At 40.5% G+C, this 16404-nt stretch overlaps 1 protein-coding gene across 1 annotated transcript in view; it reads right to left on the bottom strand.

The window, feature by feature from the left end:
• Positions 1-13663: 13663 nt before the first annotated feature.
• Positions 13664-16404, bottom strand: part of Kcnc4 (potassium voltage-gated channel subfamily C member 4) — a 109826-nt gene continuing 107085 nt past the window's right edge. Inside the window, exon 4 of the mRNA XM_040752075.1 lies at positions 13664-14803. Coding sequence (XP_040608009.1) covers positions 14799-14803 — 5 coding nt within the window. The 3' untranslated portion in view covers positions 13664-14798. The remainder of the gene's footprint in view (positions 14804-16404) is intronic.

Here is a 16404-nt window from a genome sequence, read left to right as displayed (position 1 = left end):
TAGACCAGGCTGGCCTCGAACTCACAGAGATCCGCCTGCCTCTGCCTCCCGAGTGCTGGGATTAAAAGCGTGCGCCACCAATGCCCGGCGAAACTTTTGATATTATAAATGAAAATTTTCCTCGTATAATTTTGGTTTAAAAATATACAGTAGTCGAATATATTTTAAAGACCGTCCCATGTGCTGAGCGCACAGTCTCAACAATTGTAAGATCATGTCAGTCGTTTTTTCTTTAAGTCTACAATCCTATTCTGATTCTCCCCCCCCCGTTACATTATTTTGTTCCATGCATACTTGATACATTTTCTGCCTCAGATATAGAATCCATCATTCCTACTTGGAGATAAACTATTCATACACATAATCTATAACAAAACATAAAGTAAAAGCTTTTCGTAGGTGTGTTAATCTATCTCAAGATATATGAATACTACAAAAAGGGAATTGAAGTTTAGCCTTAGCCTGATTACTTATTTGTAATAGCCAAACCAGAAAAACTGAGAAGTGACTATTTTTAGCCTAAATTGATTAGCATAAATAACTCATTGATCCAAAGGAAAGATATGGACCAGTGTAGGAGTTTTAAGGAGCACTAGAACTGAGAAAAAGAACTGAAGGAGATGAAAAGGGACAATATGTGTGACAGTGCTTGAGGCATGCCAGGCTTAGTGAGTTGTCATTTGGTAGAACTTTTCCCATATCTGACAGTGGTAAGAAAGCTTCCTAAGAGAGCCAGTAGCCTTCCTGGAGCCAAAAGGGCTGGTAAGTTTAAAGTTAACAGTAAAAGGCCATCGCCACTAAGAGTCAAAATATAGCCTGTTACATATGTTTGCCCATGACAGAACAGAGTAATGACCGAAGAAACACACACATGCTTCTTTTTTTTTTTTTTTTTTTTTTTTTTTGTTTTTCGAGACAGGGTTTCTCTGTAGCTTTGGAGGCTTTCCTGGAACTCGCTCTTGTAGACCAGGCTGGTCTCGAACTCAATGATCTGCCTGCCTCTGCCTCCCGAGTGCTGGGATTAAAGGCATGGGCCACCAACGCCTGGCCACACACATGCTTCTTAAAAGCATAATCTTACCGGGCGGTGGTGGCCCATGCCTTTAATCCCAGCACTCGGGAGGCAGAGGCAGGCGGATCTCTGTGAGTTCGAGGCCGGGCTGGACCGATAGCCTCCAGAACAATACAGAGAAACCCTGTCTCGTAAAAACCAAAAAAAAAAAAAAAAAAAGAAGCATAATCTTTTTATTCTGCATGTATTTGACTTTAATGTTCACTGAAATAGCAATCATTTGGAAACCATGCTGTGATTCGGTGATTTATATCATTTTCATCTCCTTTGTGTTCTATGTTCTATGTCAGTGAGGTTTTAGCCCCTATTTACACATGTGCTTTGCAGAGGGCTGAGAAAGGACAAAGGTGACACATGGCTTAAAGGGCAAGGACTTGGAATTCCTTGGGTGTTGTCAGTGGAGTTGTTGAGATGCAATCCAAGCTTTATTCCTATCTCCAAGTGATGTCTGGCCAGGTCCGTGAAGGCAACAGCCCTGGATGAGGAGAGTCTTTCAATGTTTATGACCAGAGTTAAGCTAGCAACAGATTCCCCTGGCACCACAGTAGTACATCAGTCAATCTGTTCCTTAGTGCTCTGCCAAAACCCAAGAAATAGTGTTGAGGAAAAACCTCAGAATTGGCCCACTTTTGCCTCAGTATTGGCCCACTGGAGTTATACTACTCAATGCCTTAAGGAAAAGTTGCTACTAGTTTTCTCTATAAAGTGTGTTTTCCACCTCCTTTAAAATCAGTTTTAAACATGAAAGGAAAAAAGCAGAAATTTATGCACAATTTAAACAAATCCTCAATGCACACATAATTATGACTGCAATATGAACTTAGAGGTTGAAGCTGTGTTAATTTCCTGATATTTGCAAACAGAACTAAAGCTTAGGACTGAACATTTTTCCTTTCCATAACAGTAGAATTAAAATTTCTGTCTCATTTCCTGAAGTAAAATGAGTCGTCTCTTGACAGTGAGGTTTGTTTTATTTGACACATGAAGAATACATATTTTACCTATGAGCAATCAATCATGTTGAGACCTGGTTTGCATTATATAATGATGACTTTATTTGTGGTTGTGGGGAGTTTTAAAGACAGATTTCTGTATCAGAGACTGAGACAGAAGGATTACTGTAAGTTTGAGGCCAGCCTAGGTTTATGAGTTCCAAGTCAGACTGGTCTATAAGGAAAGATCTTGTCTCAAAATAGGTAAGTAATTCAAAACATAAAGTTCACTCATTTGAAGTATGCAATTTAGTGAGTCTTAGTATACTTACAGAGCTTTGTATGCCTCTTACTATTGTTATAAAAAAAAACCCACTATGCTAAAAAGTCTTCATGATTAAGCCCTATCATAATTATATCCTTTATTTATATACCTTATAAGGTAGTGACGAAGAGCATAAACCAGCCAGTTTAGATTTATGTCAGCTGTGCTGTGGGCCTTGGAAGGGAGCTACTGTTAACCCCTCTGAACTTTGGTTTTATTATCTATCAAATAGGAATTATCAAGGAATCTAAATAGTAATTATCAAGGAATCTTCTCATTGAGATTAAATGGGTTAGAACAGGGGTTCTCAACTTTCCTAATGCTGTTGCCCTTTAATACAGTTCCTCATGTTGTGGTGACCCCCAACCATAAAATTGTTTTTGTTGCTACTTCATAACTGTAATTTTGCTACTGTTTTGAATTGTAATGTAAATATCTGATATGTAACCCCCTGTGAATGTGTCATCCAACTCTGAAAGGTGTTTCATCCCACAAGTTGAGAACCACTGGCTTAAACCATATGAGGAGTTTAGAAACAGTATTTGCCATGTAGTAAGTGCTATATGAATGTGTTGTGTGATACTGTTACTAGGGAGACATGAAAAAGATAACTACTTACTTCAGATAGGGAACAAATTACAAACCAAAGTACAGATACCACCCACGTTCAATTTGGTGAATCAACAAGTTTTATGGACATTCCTTACAGAAATATGGGTAAAGGGTTAACTGTAGTAGCAGACATGACTCAAAGATAGCTGTGTCACCAAAAGCCCAGCCATTCACAGGTTGAAGAGTATTCTCCAGGTAGCTAGGTTAGTTTGAACCTCTTCTAGACAGTTCAAATGGCCTCTTCTTCCAGGCACCTTGGATGATTGACTTATTCCAGGCAGCTTTGCTCATCTGTGAGTGTCTCTCAGTGATCCTTATATCTTGTATACACTTGGGAAGGGAGGACCTAGTATATTTGGTCATTTTCAGGTACTTTCTGAAGTCTTTGCATTGTTTACTTCCTGTTTTAAGAGGCTTTCCTGTTGGGTAGAATGTTTTACTGAACATCGTATTGTTTCACCTCCTTGATAATATCCTGTATCTTAAGGAGCTTCTCTCCAAGATAGAAAGTTTCAGTAAATGAGGAAACTGCTACACAACAGAATGCTTGGAATAACTAGTATGTTCTCCTTTTAAACCTGATTACTTACAATTAGACTAGCCACAACTATGGTCCAAAGGCCTTTACATTTTTCATTATTTAGCCAATAGTATACTGAATACCCATGAGCCCATCACTCTATCAAGCACTCAAAAAAGAACCCCAGAAAATTATCAATAATTGTATCTACCTTTGTGCTCCTCCTCAGATTGTGTGTGTGTGTGTGTGTGTGTCGTGTACACATGTGTACAATATGTGTATGTGTTTGTATACAATGAATTTAATTGGCAATATTTACTTTTAAGGAATTTTAAATAATTATGCATATATTTGTTTTTGTGTATATGCTTTCAACATTTCCCTTAAAAATAAGTTCTTTTAGTTTTGCTTATAGCTGTTTTTTTTTTTTCTTGAGACAGGACCTCATATAATCCAGGCTGGTCTCAAACTTGCTGTGTAGACCAGGACAACCCTGAAATTCTGATACCCTGCTTCTACCTCCTTAGTGCTGGGATTACAAGCTTTCACCAATAAGCTTAGTTTATGCACTGTTGGGAATTTGTGCATGCCAGGCAAGCACTCTACTACATGAGTTACTCCCAGCCCTTGTCTTTGACTTCAATCAGACTTTTTCTTACATACAAAGTAAAGCAGACTCTTCCTCCTCCTTTTACAGTGTGTGTGTGTATGTGTGTGTGTGCGTGTACATGCATACACATGCAGAGGTCACAGGACACTTATGGCTCTCTTCTTCTATCCAATGGTTTCCTGGTATCAAACTCAGGTCATCAGGCTTAGCCTACTCCCTGGGCCATCTAACTGACCATTCAATGAAACTATGCATCTTACTGTGATTTTTCCATATTACCATACATGGCTATTGATTGTGTCCATTGCTTTAAAATATTACATTATTCTGAGAAAACAATGCCAGTTATATATGTATCCTTCTTTTGTTAGACATAGGGATGATTTCCAGGGTTTTTGTTTTGTTTTCTCTTACAAGCAGTGAAACTATTAAGATAATCTTATTCTCTAGAGTTGATTGGGGAAATGAAAAGTGGGGGGGTGCTCAGTGGAATCCTGGGTTAAAGAGTATAGTGAACTAAGTGTGGTAGCACATGACTAATCCCAGCACTCAGGAAGGAGAGGTGGGTAGACCTATATGAGTTCAAGTCTACCCTGGTCTACATAGTGAGTTCCAGGCTAGTCAGGGCCACATAATAAAATGTTCAGGCCAGGGGAGACAAAGACAAACAGAGAATATTGAATGTTCAGTTTCACGACACAATGTCAAACTGATTTTTAAATAGTCTTAATCTTATTGATCCATGTCACTGGGTCAATAAATAAATCAATCAAATAAAATGTTATTTATTTTTGCTTTATGTGTAATATGTGGTATCTGCATGTATGCCTGTGCAGCACATGCATGCAGTGCCCATAGAGGTCACTAAAGGCATTAGATCCTCTAGAACTGGAATCACAGTTGTGAGCTGCTATGTGGGTGCTAGGAACTGAACCCAGGTCCTCTGGAAGAGCAGTAAATATTTTTAATTATTGAGCCATCCCTTTAGCCTCTATATCTTTTTTTAACCAAACAAATGAGTATAAAATTATTCCTCTTTGTGTTTTTGGTATTTTAGTTCCTTGACTATTACTAGATATGCTGTCTATTGTCACATATCTCTAAAACTTAATAAGGTTTACATATGTATATATTTCTCCATAACAATATATATTTCTCATCTTTTGCTCATGTGTTAAATTATATCTTATATGCATTGAAGTTTTCATATATCCTTGATTCTAATTCTTTGCAGAGTACATATGTAGCGATATGCTTTTTCTTTTGGTTTTGGTTTTTCAAGACAGTGTTTCTCTGTGTAGTCCTGGCTGTCCTGGAACTTGCTCTGTAGACCAGGCTAGCCTCAAACTCACAGAGACACACCTGCTCTGCCTCCTGAGTGCTGGCATTAAAGGCATGTACCACCACAGCCTGGTGCACTATATTTTTCTATTATGTATTATCTTTTCATTTGCTTTCAGCTTATATTTAATAAATTAATCATGATTGAATTTACCAACCTTCTATAATTAGCACTTTTTATATCTTATTTTAAAAATCCTCATCATTTCCCCAAGTCACTGGTAGTTACTTAAGTTCTGTTCTTATAAATTATATAATTCATGAAACCTTTTGAACAGCTGTCTGTAATTGGTTTCATTAAGTTGGTGAATTAATTTAGAAAAATATGACACATTTTTAAAAACTGTCTTCGTTTTAGCAAACAGGATTATATTTTCATTTGATTAGGTTTTATTTCATCTTCTTCATCAAATTCTTTATACTCTTGAGTGTTTTTTTCATTGTTGTTAATATTAAAGTTAAAATTCATTGACATTCTGGAAAAGGAATACAAAACTATAAAAAATCTAGGCTGCAGCTAGGAGGGCCTTGTACATTTAATATTGCTTATATTTTATCACAGGAGTTACTTAAAGAAGAATTACTTGTTTTTGTGTAATTGGACAGCAAATGGGAAAACTATTGAAATGGCTGTGAAATCCATTGGTCCTAACGTCAGAACAAGGAAAGGGAACAACAGCTCTGCAGATACAGGATGCCATGGACTTAGTATTTTTACATATTGATTAATTACTTGGAAGGACTGTGTTTGTGGGAATACTGTTTTATTGTAGTTTTGCAGGAACAAAAACTAAGCTTTGAGGCCGGGTGTTGGTGGCGCATGCCTTTAATCCCAGCACTCGGAAGGCAGAGGCAGGCGGATCTCTGTGAGTTCGAGACCAGCCTGGACTACCAAGTGAGTTCCAGGACAGCCTCCAAAGCCACAGAGAAACCTTGTCTCGAAAAAACAAAAAACAAAAAACAAAAAAAAACAAAAAAACTAAGCTTTGATAGTGGTTACTGTTGTCTGTGACTTGTCACCCTTGATGTCTTCTATTATGGTTTATTGTATCATTAATGATTCTACTTCTTTAAACTAGGCTGTCAGTGACTTTAAATTTAACCACTAGCTAAACTTTCTTATTGTTTGTGTTATTTAGTGAGTAAATTCCTTAGTTTTTTAATGTAGAAAACCATATCATCCATATGTAATATTTCTTCTTTTCTAGGCAAGCATTCTGCCATTGAGCCAGATCCCAGTCCTATCTTTTTAATCTGATCACTGGTTTTTTAAATTATTGTGCCTATTTATAATCTCTGATACAGTGTTCATGGCAAAATGATAATGAGAGCTAGATGTTGATGGTACTCCTATGATCCCTCCAAGCTTTGAAATTCCCAGACCAATAAACAAACTTTCAGTCACATAGGTAAAGGTTGGGCCTAGAGAGCATAGCTAGACAGTCCAGAAGCTCTGTTTGGATCAAAAGGGTCTGGGGCAAATGTTTCTGCACAGTGCTTTGTTTAGATGACCTGAGAGAGTTCAAGAACACAGATTTCTGGTGAAGTAGTTGAGTATCTGTGAATTAGCACAAAGTTACTATTTCTGTGTAGCCTTGGCTGCTTTTTCAACAAGGGACTTTATCTAGATACATGAGTGAGTTCTTTTTAGCATCTCTCTTAATACAGTCCTTTTTTGTTCAATGAACCACTTTTGAGACAGGGTTTCTCTGTAGCTTTGGAGGCTGTCCTGGAACTCGATCTTGTAGACCAGACTGTTCTTGAACTCACAGAAATCTGACTGCCTCTGCCTCCCGAGGGCTGGGACTAAAGGCATGTGCCACCACTGCCTGGCATGTTAATCGGTTCTTGATGTAGCAGTTTGAATGATCTTTCTGAAACACAAATCTAGTGACTTCTGTAGATTTTCAGAGAAAAATCTGAATTTTCAGTATAAGGCCCTTTCCCACAAGCCCCTCCCTGTGCAGTGTGACCCCTGTGACCACTCTAGCCTCATGATGTTCTCTATCTACCCCGCTGACCTGCTTCCTATCCCACATAGTGTTCCCATTTCAGGTCATGTATTCTTCACCCTCACCGTAAGGGGGACTCTTACACATATACTTCAGGTATCAACTCCAGGTTACCTCCCCAGAGAAGCCTTCTGTGACCAGACTAAAGCCTGGTCTACAGGCTCTCATTTGGCTATGTGTCTTTCTTTCACTGCAACTGCCACAATATGTGTGCTGTGATTATTTGCCTTGCCATTTAGTGTGTTTAATTCCTGTCTCTCTCCCACAAGACTTCATGAGACGAGATCTACACATCCAGTTAGTTGTCATTGTACCCACAGCACACTACCAGGCACATCATTGGTACATGAACATTTCTGTTGAGTGAATGGATATATATGGCCGATGACAGTATCTCAGTATCTCCCAATATCCTACAAGATAAACCCAAGAAAAAGTTAAATGAATTTAGAAAGCATTTTAGATCATTTTCATCCAAATCTCTTCCCCATCCTCATGCAGTTTTGCATATAAGACCCAGAAAATCCTGCAGTAAGGAAACTCTGAATTCATTTGGTTGTAGGGTGTAAACCAGGGTTCCCTAGGGTGTGTGCTGGACAACAGATCTATCCCCAGGAGATAACCTGGATGTCTATATTCATATTGTATCTGGAAGCAGCAAGTGGTGGCAAGAGTTCTAAATGACTCCTTAGAGGAAGTTCTCAATTCAGCTGCCCTGGGAATCTAGGCAACTAACTATAGGAGTAAGATTCTTAAAAGCAAGCTTTTTAAATGGATCCTGAAATATTGACTGAAGAATAGGCAGCACACTGTGCTGCTCACTAAATACTTGCTCTGTGAATGAATAGAAGGAGAAGGTAGCAATGATGATAACCCCTTCGCTAATGGTCCCAGTCTTTTCATAAGAAGAAAATCATGCAGTTAAACCTGCTATTAAGGTATGAGTGAGAGATGTTTAAGCCCTTTAAACTTTAGTAGTTGGTGTGTGGGTATTTTAACTAGGTAGTAAAGACTGTGGCATAACACACATACAGGGTTCAAAGGCATTTACCCAGTAACTAGATTTTATTACATTTTAAAAAGTGTGTGTGTGTGTGTGTGTGTGTGTGTGTGTGTGTGTGTGGTGTAGATGGGAATAACTTGCAGGATTCAGTTCTCTTCTACCAAGATTAAACTCAGGTTTTCAGGCCTGGCAGCAAGCACATCTACCAACTAAACCATCTTTCCTTCTTCCCACAGCTCACCCGATAGCTAGATTTGAAGAGTTATGGGACTGGAGAGATCACTCAGTGACTAAGAGAACTTGATGCTCTTGCAGAGGACCCAGATTTGGTTCCTAACACCCACATGTCAGCTTATAACTGTTAGCAACCCCATTTCCATGGGATCCCATATCCTCTTCTGATCTCTGTGGGCACTAAGTAAACATTTATATACATGTAGGCACATAAAACAAAATACACATAAAGTAAATCTAAAGATAAGAACTTTAAGAGTTGCCTTGAACACATCATGAGTAAGTAAATGCTGTTCTTGGTTTTGTGATAAGCATTGTCAAATGCTATTTATTTTAGATTTTAACATTGACTTCTTTTTTAAAAAGATTTATTTTATCAGACAAGGGCGACAGATGCCTTTAACTGGAGTTACAGATAGTCATGAGCACCATATAGATGCTAGGAAACAAATCTCTGCAAGAGCAACAAGTACTCTTAATGGCTAAGCTATCTCTCCAGGCCCCATTAACTTCCTTTCTAGCAAATTCGGTGTTTTCCTTTCCCCCTTTCTTTGATCTTTGGTATCTTTTTGACAGTGCTCAACAACCTCCTCCTTGCTTCTCTCTGTCCTTGTTTTTGACCTGCACTTTCAATTTAATTTTATTTTAACCAATATTTATTGGCCACCTCTGATGTTCCAGACACTAGGCTATCATCATTCGTTTATTAACTCATTCATCAACATTAATTGAGTTCCTACTGGCTTTTGGGCAGGGTGCCAGAGACTGGGATAAAGCGATGAACAAGCTGCGGTCTCTGGCATGAGACACTGCTCCTCCTGGTGAGGGAGATGGCTAACTGTGTCATGGAGTGGAGAGGTGATGAGAGGGTGGAACTCAGCGCCTGGGGCCCTCTGAAAAGGAAGCAATTACTTTCCACAGGGGACACCATTCTAAACGTTATGCCTGCCATGTGCCATATAAATATTTATTACAGAAACAGAAATCCTTCTAGGCAAAGAGAGTAACACAAAGAGGGTCATCGGGAAGACCTTGCTGGGTAAGTAGTAACTTCCAACCCAAGGGGTAGTGTATCAGGAGTGAAGGGGTGGTGATGAAGATACTGTTTATCAGAAAATTGCATTATTCTGTTATTACCATGTCGCGTCTGCTGCGCGGCCTGTGTCCGAGAACGTGCGGAGGGTGTCGGGGATTGACAACACAGAGACTCGTTCAACGATGTAAAGAAAACTTTAAGCAGGCTCCAAAAAGGTTCAAGAAAACTTCCTAAGAAAGGCTCCCACCAGAGAAGCTTCTGCTCTCTCCTCTCCCCTGGCTGGTTCTGCTCTGACCCCAGAAACTGATCTGGGCGTGTCAGAAGAGGTGGTTAGTCTTTGGACAAGGTCGAGGTCAGGGTGGTTTCTGTGGGCAGGCCTTTTCCAGGAACTTAATGCCCCCAGGCATTGTATTGTTTTTAGTAAACATGTTTTTAGTAAACATTGTCTTACAGCTGCCTACTCCCAGGCAGAAGGGGAAGTGGGTCTCTGCTCAAGGTCTGGTGTTCCCACATTACCACTTGTAAGGTCTGTTCAAATACATATTAAAGCTTTATCACAAACATTAATTTATAAATCCAATGTAATGCATTTATAAGTTAATGATAATAACATTATTTTCATAATACAAGATATAGAAACAAACTCAAATAGGATAGCTGATAGATCAATATATACACTGCAAAGTCTTTGGCAAAGCCAATGTCCTCTTAAGGCTGATGGTGAGAGTTTTATCTTTAACAAAACTGAGAATTAAGAATTGCTGGGTTGCCCAGGCATCAGCCTGGGAATCCAGCATGGGACTGATCAATAACCCCTGAATTTGGGTGTCAGTGAGGAGGCCTAGGGAACCTATTGAGCCTTGGGCAGCAGATCAGTACCCATCCCAAGTATACACACGGACTTTGGACTCCCATAGAACAATGTGAGGTGCACTCTCACCCTGAACTCTTGGGGAAGGGTCTAGGCCCTGCCCTATATGAAATGACAGACTATGGACACCCCCATGGAGGGCCTCACCCTCCCTGGGGGAATGAGGGGATAACGGGGGGGGGGGGTTGGGGGGAGGGCACGGGAGGAGGGGAAGGAATGGGAGAGGGACCTGGAACTGACTTGTGAAGCAACCTCGTTTCTTATCTAAATTTAAACTGGAAAAAAAAAGAAAGTTATTTGAATGCATGTTAAACATTAATGTAATTTTTGAAAGGTTAAAAAAAATAATAGTTTATAAAATAATATAAAGCTTTTTAAAGGAAAAAAAAAGAATTGCTGGGTTGTAAAGTAATGGATTTTATAGGCTAAAGTTTGCCACCCTTGATAGAATAAAAATCTCTTGGGACCTTGTTTAAAAAAAAAAATTCCTAAGCCCAGCCCCTGTAGTCTCGAGGCTCAGAGAAATTAGAACCAATAAGAAAACATCATGTATGGTAATGCCTGAAGCAGGTGGGAAAGCTGACCCTGACCCTCAACAACTGTAGCACAGCTGATGTCCCTACACCAGGCCTAGGCAACCCAGAAGAGCAGGACCTGAAGGTATAGGGCGTGGGAGAGCCAACCCTGAGGACATGAGAGCAGGAGAATTGGCCCCGCCCCTTGCTGTACATGGTGAACTAGCCAGGGTAATGCAGGAGAGCTCACCCTGGTGGTAGGACAGGAGAGAGCTGGCGGCTGATCAACTCTGCGACTACCCAGGCCCAGAACCAGGGTTACATGCTGGCCCACCCCAACATCCACTGCATCTGTAATCTGCTGGAGCACATGAAGGAACCAGTACTGCAGACACAAAGCCATAGGATCTCCACAACACAGAACAACAGCAGGATGCCCAAGAGGAGTTCCAGTGAGGTCCCAGTATTGATCGTGTAGCAGAAATCAGAGGCCTCAAATCAGACCAATGACTCTTAGCAATGAACATTTGCAAGTAAAAATATATAGATAAAAAGTTTTACTGTGTGACTCACTGTGTCATGCTACAGCTTCCAAGATGAGATTGATGTTTCCATGTTTTTTTCTTTTTTTTCTCTTAAATTCTATTTTATTTAATTTGGGGGCAGGTTGCAAGGACAGAGGGTAGATCTGAAGGGACAGGGAAATGAATGAGATGGAGATGCATAATATGAATATGAAAGACATAAAGAATAAATAAAAAGAAAGTTCAAAAATAAGAGAATGTCTTAATAGTCATGAGAGGTTCACTACAGGATCCAGAGCAGTCTCAAAAAGCAACAAGATAGCCGGGCGTTGGTGGCGCACGCCTTTAATCCCAGCACTCGGGAGGCAGAGGCAGGCGGATCTCTGTGAGTTCGAGACCAGCCTAGACTACCAAGCGAGTTCCAGGACAGCCTCCAAAGCCACAGAGAAACCCTGTCTCGGAAAACCAAAACAAAAAAAAAAAAAAAAAAAGCAACAAGATATGAGGTAACCAAGAAAAGTGCAGTTGTATCTTGGGAGCTGCCTCCTGATGGTCAGTGTGCCACATTGTAGTTAAGTTAGGCCTCTGATAAATTTTTCTCACTACATCAAAATCTAAGGTACGAGAACATTTTTACACACATATGCACTAAAAAGGGTCTGGATCCTCAAAAACTTCAGCTTCAGTACTTGTTTCGTTCACCTTCCTTTTTGTAGGCCTCTCTACAGGACATGGCAAGGGAGACCTTGTCCTTCATGATTTAGGAGGGGGAAAGAGTCACCTTGCTCTGTGAGTATGCCACCCACCTCATAAATCTTCATAGAAATATTGACACCTACAGCAGAAGCCTACTCTTCTTTTTGGAATATTTGCTTCATATTACTTCAATAAAAAAAACTTCTCAAAAAATACCATGTATATAGTTTATTATGGCATTCATATGACATACACATAATTTATGTGCTATTTATTATACAATACATATGTATTATTTATTATATAGAATTTGTTCAGGAAAATTTGATAAAGCATGTTTCTAACTTCATTTACATAGAGGGGTGAGGCAGGAGGGTCATGAGTTAGAGTTCAGCCTGGGCTACATTGCCAAATTCCATCAAAACCAAAAAAGCCTGGTTGGCATAGTTATGGTAGTTGAGAGGTCCCAAGATCTACAGTAAGCAAGCTTGAGGTACAAGAAGCCAAGGATGTGTTACACTGAAAGCTGTCAGATTTTTTATTTTAATTTTTATTTATCTATTTATTTTTATTTAAATTAGAAACAAGCCTGCTTCACATGTCAATCCCAGCTCCCTCTCCCTTCCCTCCTCCCCTGCCCCCACCAAACCCCCACTCCACCCTCTCTACTCCCCAGGGAGGGTGAGGCACTCCATGGGGATCCCCAAAAGGGATCTGGGGCAGGGCTTAGGCTGAGAGAGCATCCCTCCACATGGAATGGGCTCCCAAAGTCCATTTGTACACCAGGCATAAATACTGATCTACTACCAGAGGCCCCTCATCAGTTGCCAAGGCCTCCTCACTGACATCCACGTTCAGGGGATCTGGATCAGTCCCATGCTGGCCTCCCAGCCATCAGTCTGGAGTCCATGAGCTCCTCCTTGTTCAGGTCAGCTGTTTCTGAGAGTTTCACCAGCCCGGTCTTGACCCCTTTGCTCATCACTCCTCCCTCTCTGCAACTGGTTTCCAGGAGTTCAGCTCAGTGTTTAGCTGTGGGTGTCTGCTTCTACTTCCATCAGCCACTGGATAAAGGCTCTAGGATGGCATATAAGGGTAGTCATAAATCTCATTGTAGGGGAAGGACAATTAAGTAGCCTCTCCACTATTGCTTAGATTGTCAGTTGGTGTCATCCTTGTAGATCTCTGGAAATCTCCCTACTGCCAGATCTCTACTCAAACCTATAGTGACTCCCTCTATTATGGTATCTCTCATGCTACTCACTATTCTTCCCACGACTCGACCTTTCTGCTCCCCCATTTCTTCCTCTCCCCTCCTCTTCTCCCCCTCTCTTTCTCCCAGCTCCCTCTCCCCTCCCCTCCATGCTCCCAATCTGCTCAGGAGATCCTGTCCCCTTCCCCTTCTTCGAGGGACCATGCATGTCTCTCTTAAAGTCCTCACTGTTTCTCAGCCTTTCTGGCGGTGTAAATTGTAGGGTGGAAAGCTGTCAGATTTAAGACCAACAAAGATTAGTCTTGAGTCTGAAGGCAGGGAAGAGCTTATGTGTATCTGAAGCACTTAGGCAGGAACACCCTCTTTTTAGCCTTTCTATTCTACTCAGATCTGTTGTTGATTTGACCCCTCCCTATCCATACATATACTGGGCTGCTTTACTTGGTAATTAGTTCAAATCTTAATGTCACCTTTAAAAAATTGAATTAATACTTGAACTTTTTTCAAGGAAAAGTTCAAATACTAGTGTCATCTTAAAAAAAATAGATCCCAAATAACATTTGACCAATGACTAGATAGCCTGTGGCCCAACAAAGTTGCCACATAAAATTAAGCATCCGCGATATAACACATACTGAAATTTGAGGCCCTCTGCAGACCACTTGGAACCATAGATTTTTCAAGAAGGGAATGATGCAATCACACTAGCTGAGAACTGCTGAAGAACAAACAACCCCTGGCAACTAAGTGGGAAGTAGGAGGTAATAGGATAGGGTAAATGGGGGGGGGGGGCGTTAAAGCAAGGTAGGAAGATAGGAAGTTACCGTACAGGCACAGTGATGAGATCCTACTCTTTTCCTGCTGATGAGTCTCTTCCCCTTGCCAGTGCTACATAACTAGCTACCCTGTCTGAGGATGAGGAGTTTGAGAAGGACAGGTACTTCACACTGAGTTCTTCCATGTCATTGAGGACAGTTGTTGGCTGGGGCTTTCTTTATCTTATTCCTCTGGGCAGAATGTCGAAGATGGTTCTCTCATGGTTGTCAATACCAGCTGTTGTCTCATATACAGAACCTCGTCAGCACAGTCATTTGAGGATACGGAGACTTCTTACTTGGCTTCTGGATTCATTCCAAGGGCACTAGAAGTTGCTCCACTTTTCTGGCCTACACTCAGAAATCACACAATGTCTCTTGTATGCAGTTTCTTGGAGGAAGCAGTCATAGTCCTGTGAGATCCAGCAGGATAGGAATGAAACTCCACTTCTTGATGGGCGACAGTCAACTCACACTATAGAGGAGAATGTGAGATGGTAGCCATTGGTGCAGATTATAACGCATTAGTGATTACCTCTGAGATACCAATAATACTTTGGTGCTACATTAGGGAAAGAAATAAAAGCCCTTCCCTTAGGAATTGTTTAACCAAGAGTGAGTCCATATGTGAATTCTCTACTTCACAGTCTCTGTATCTTCCATCCTCTGTCTGTTGTATGAGTCTGAATCTGTGCCTGCCTGAAGCCTTTCCCTGTCCCTGTGTCTGTCTGTTCCTAAAAAAGGATTTATTGAACATCATAGAAAGCATCATGTGGGATAGGAATGGAGTAAGTACTTCACAGAAATCGTCACTGGCTCCAAAGATCCCAAATAACATGATAACAAACATCATTGTTTATCAACATATACCCATAAATGGTTTCTCTCAATCTTTTTTTTTTTTGTTTTTTTGTTTTTTGTTTTTTTTCGAGACAGGGTTTCTCTGTGGCTTTGGAGGCTGTCCTGGAACTCGCTTGGTAGTGCAGGCTGGTCTCGAACTCACAGAGATCCGCCTGCCTCTGCCTCCAGAGTGCTGGGATTAAAGGCGTGAGCCACCAACGCCCGGCAGTTTCTCTCAATCTTTATGGTAGATTTAAGAGTGTTTTCTACCTTTATGGTAGAATTAGAAAGTTGCTTTCAACTTCCTATTTGTTACTTTCAGCAAATGATACACATACATTATCTGGGTCAGGGGCACAGAAGAGTACATATCTTAAGATCACAGCTATGCATTTGCTCAGGTTGCAAAAGTTGTCTACATGGGGAATCCAAGGCAAGTAAGGTGGATTGTTATATTGTTATCTTAAGGGCAGGTTAAACAGTTTGAGGTTAGCAGTCTTAAATGTTACTGTGACCTCAAGATGTATTATGAAATCTTGCGATGTGGTCCAGCAAAATTTCCAGTCTGTTGGAATGTAAGAGATATTTTCGGAATGTTGCATCACCACGGACGTTTTTGGCCCATCTCTGGGAAACACAATCTAACACAGTTCCCAGGTGACCTCTTCCCATCTGACCTCTTATCTCCTTTTCAGTTTTTTTTTTATATACAACTGCCTACAAGATGTCTCCCCTTGGATGTCTTCTCAATTCAAGTTTAATTCTAAAATACAATTTATCATAACAACACGTATTCCCAGTACTCTTACTATTTGGAAATGTAGTAACTTGACAAACTAGACAAAGAACTTTTATCTTTGACTTTATGTTTCTAAAAGTAATATGTGAACTTTACATTTTTATTCTTATATGGGCTCATAGCATCACTTCATTTGTTGCCATCACCCTGGTACAGCTCTTTCTTGCCTCTTAGCCTCCCCAGTGATCATTTTGCATCTGCTTTTCCTTTGCTCCTAACTCATTTTTCACACTCCTATTTATGCGGTCATCCCCAAATCCTGCATCTCACTTTCCTACCTCTGGACCATTCCTAATGGAAGTCTGTTCCTCTAACATTCCACTATTGGGTCTCCTGGGAAGTGAGCTCTGAAACAGAGTAAACACCATGTTTCTTAAGGAGTAACTTTGAGATGGACACCTGCAGAAGAAAAGGAAAAGAACTAGAATCCAGAATTA

The sequence above is a fragment of the Mesocricetus auratus genome, unplaced genomic scaffold (assembly GCF_017639785.1).
Source record: "Mesocricetus auratus isolate SY011 unplaced genomic scaffold, BCM_Maur_2.0 Super-Scaffold_100009, whole genome shotgun sequence".
Taxonomy (NCBI): Eukaryota; Metazoa; Chordata; class Mammalia; order Rodentia; family Cricetidae; genus Mesocricetus; species Mesocricetus auratus.
This window is presented reverse-complemented; position numbering and strand designations above follow the sequence as displayed.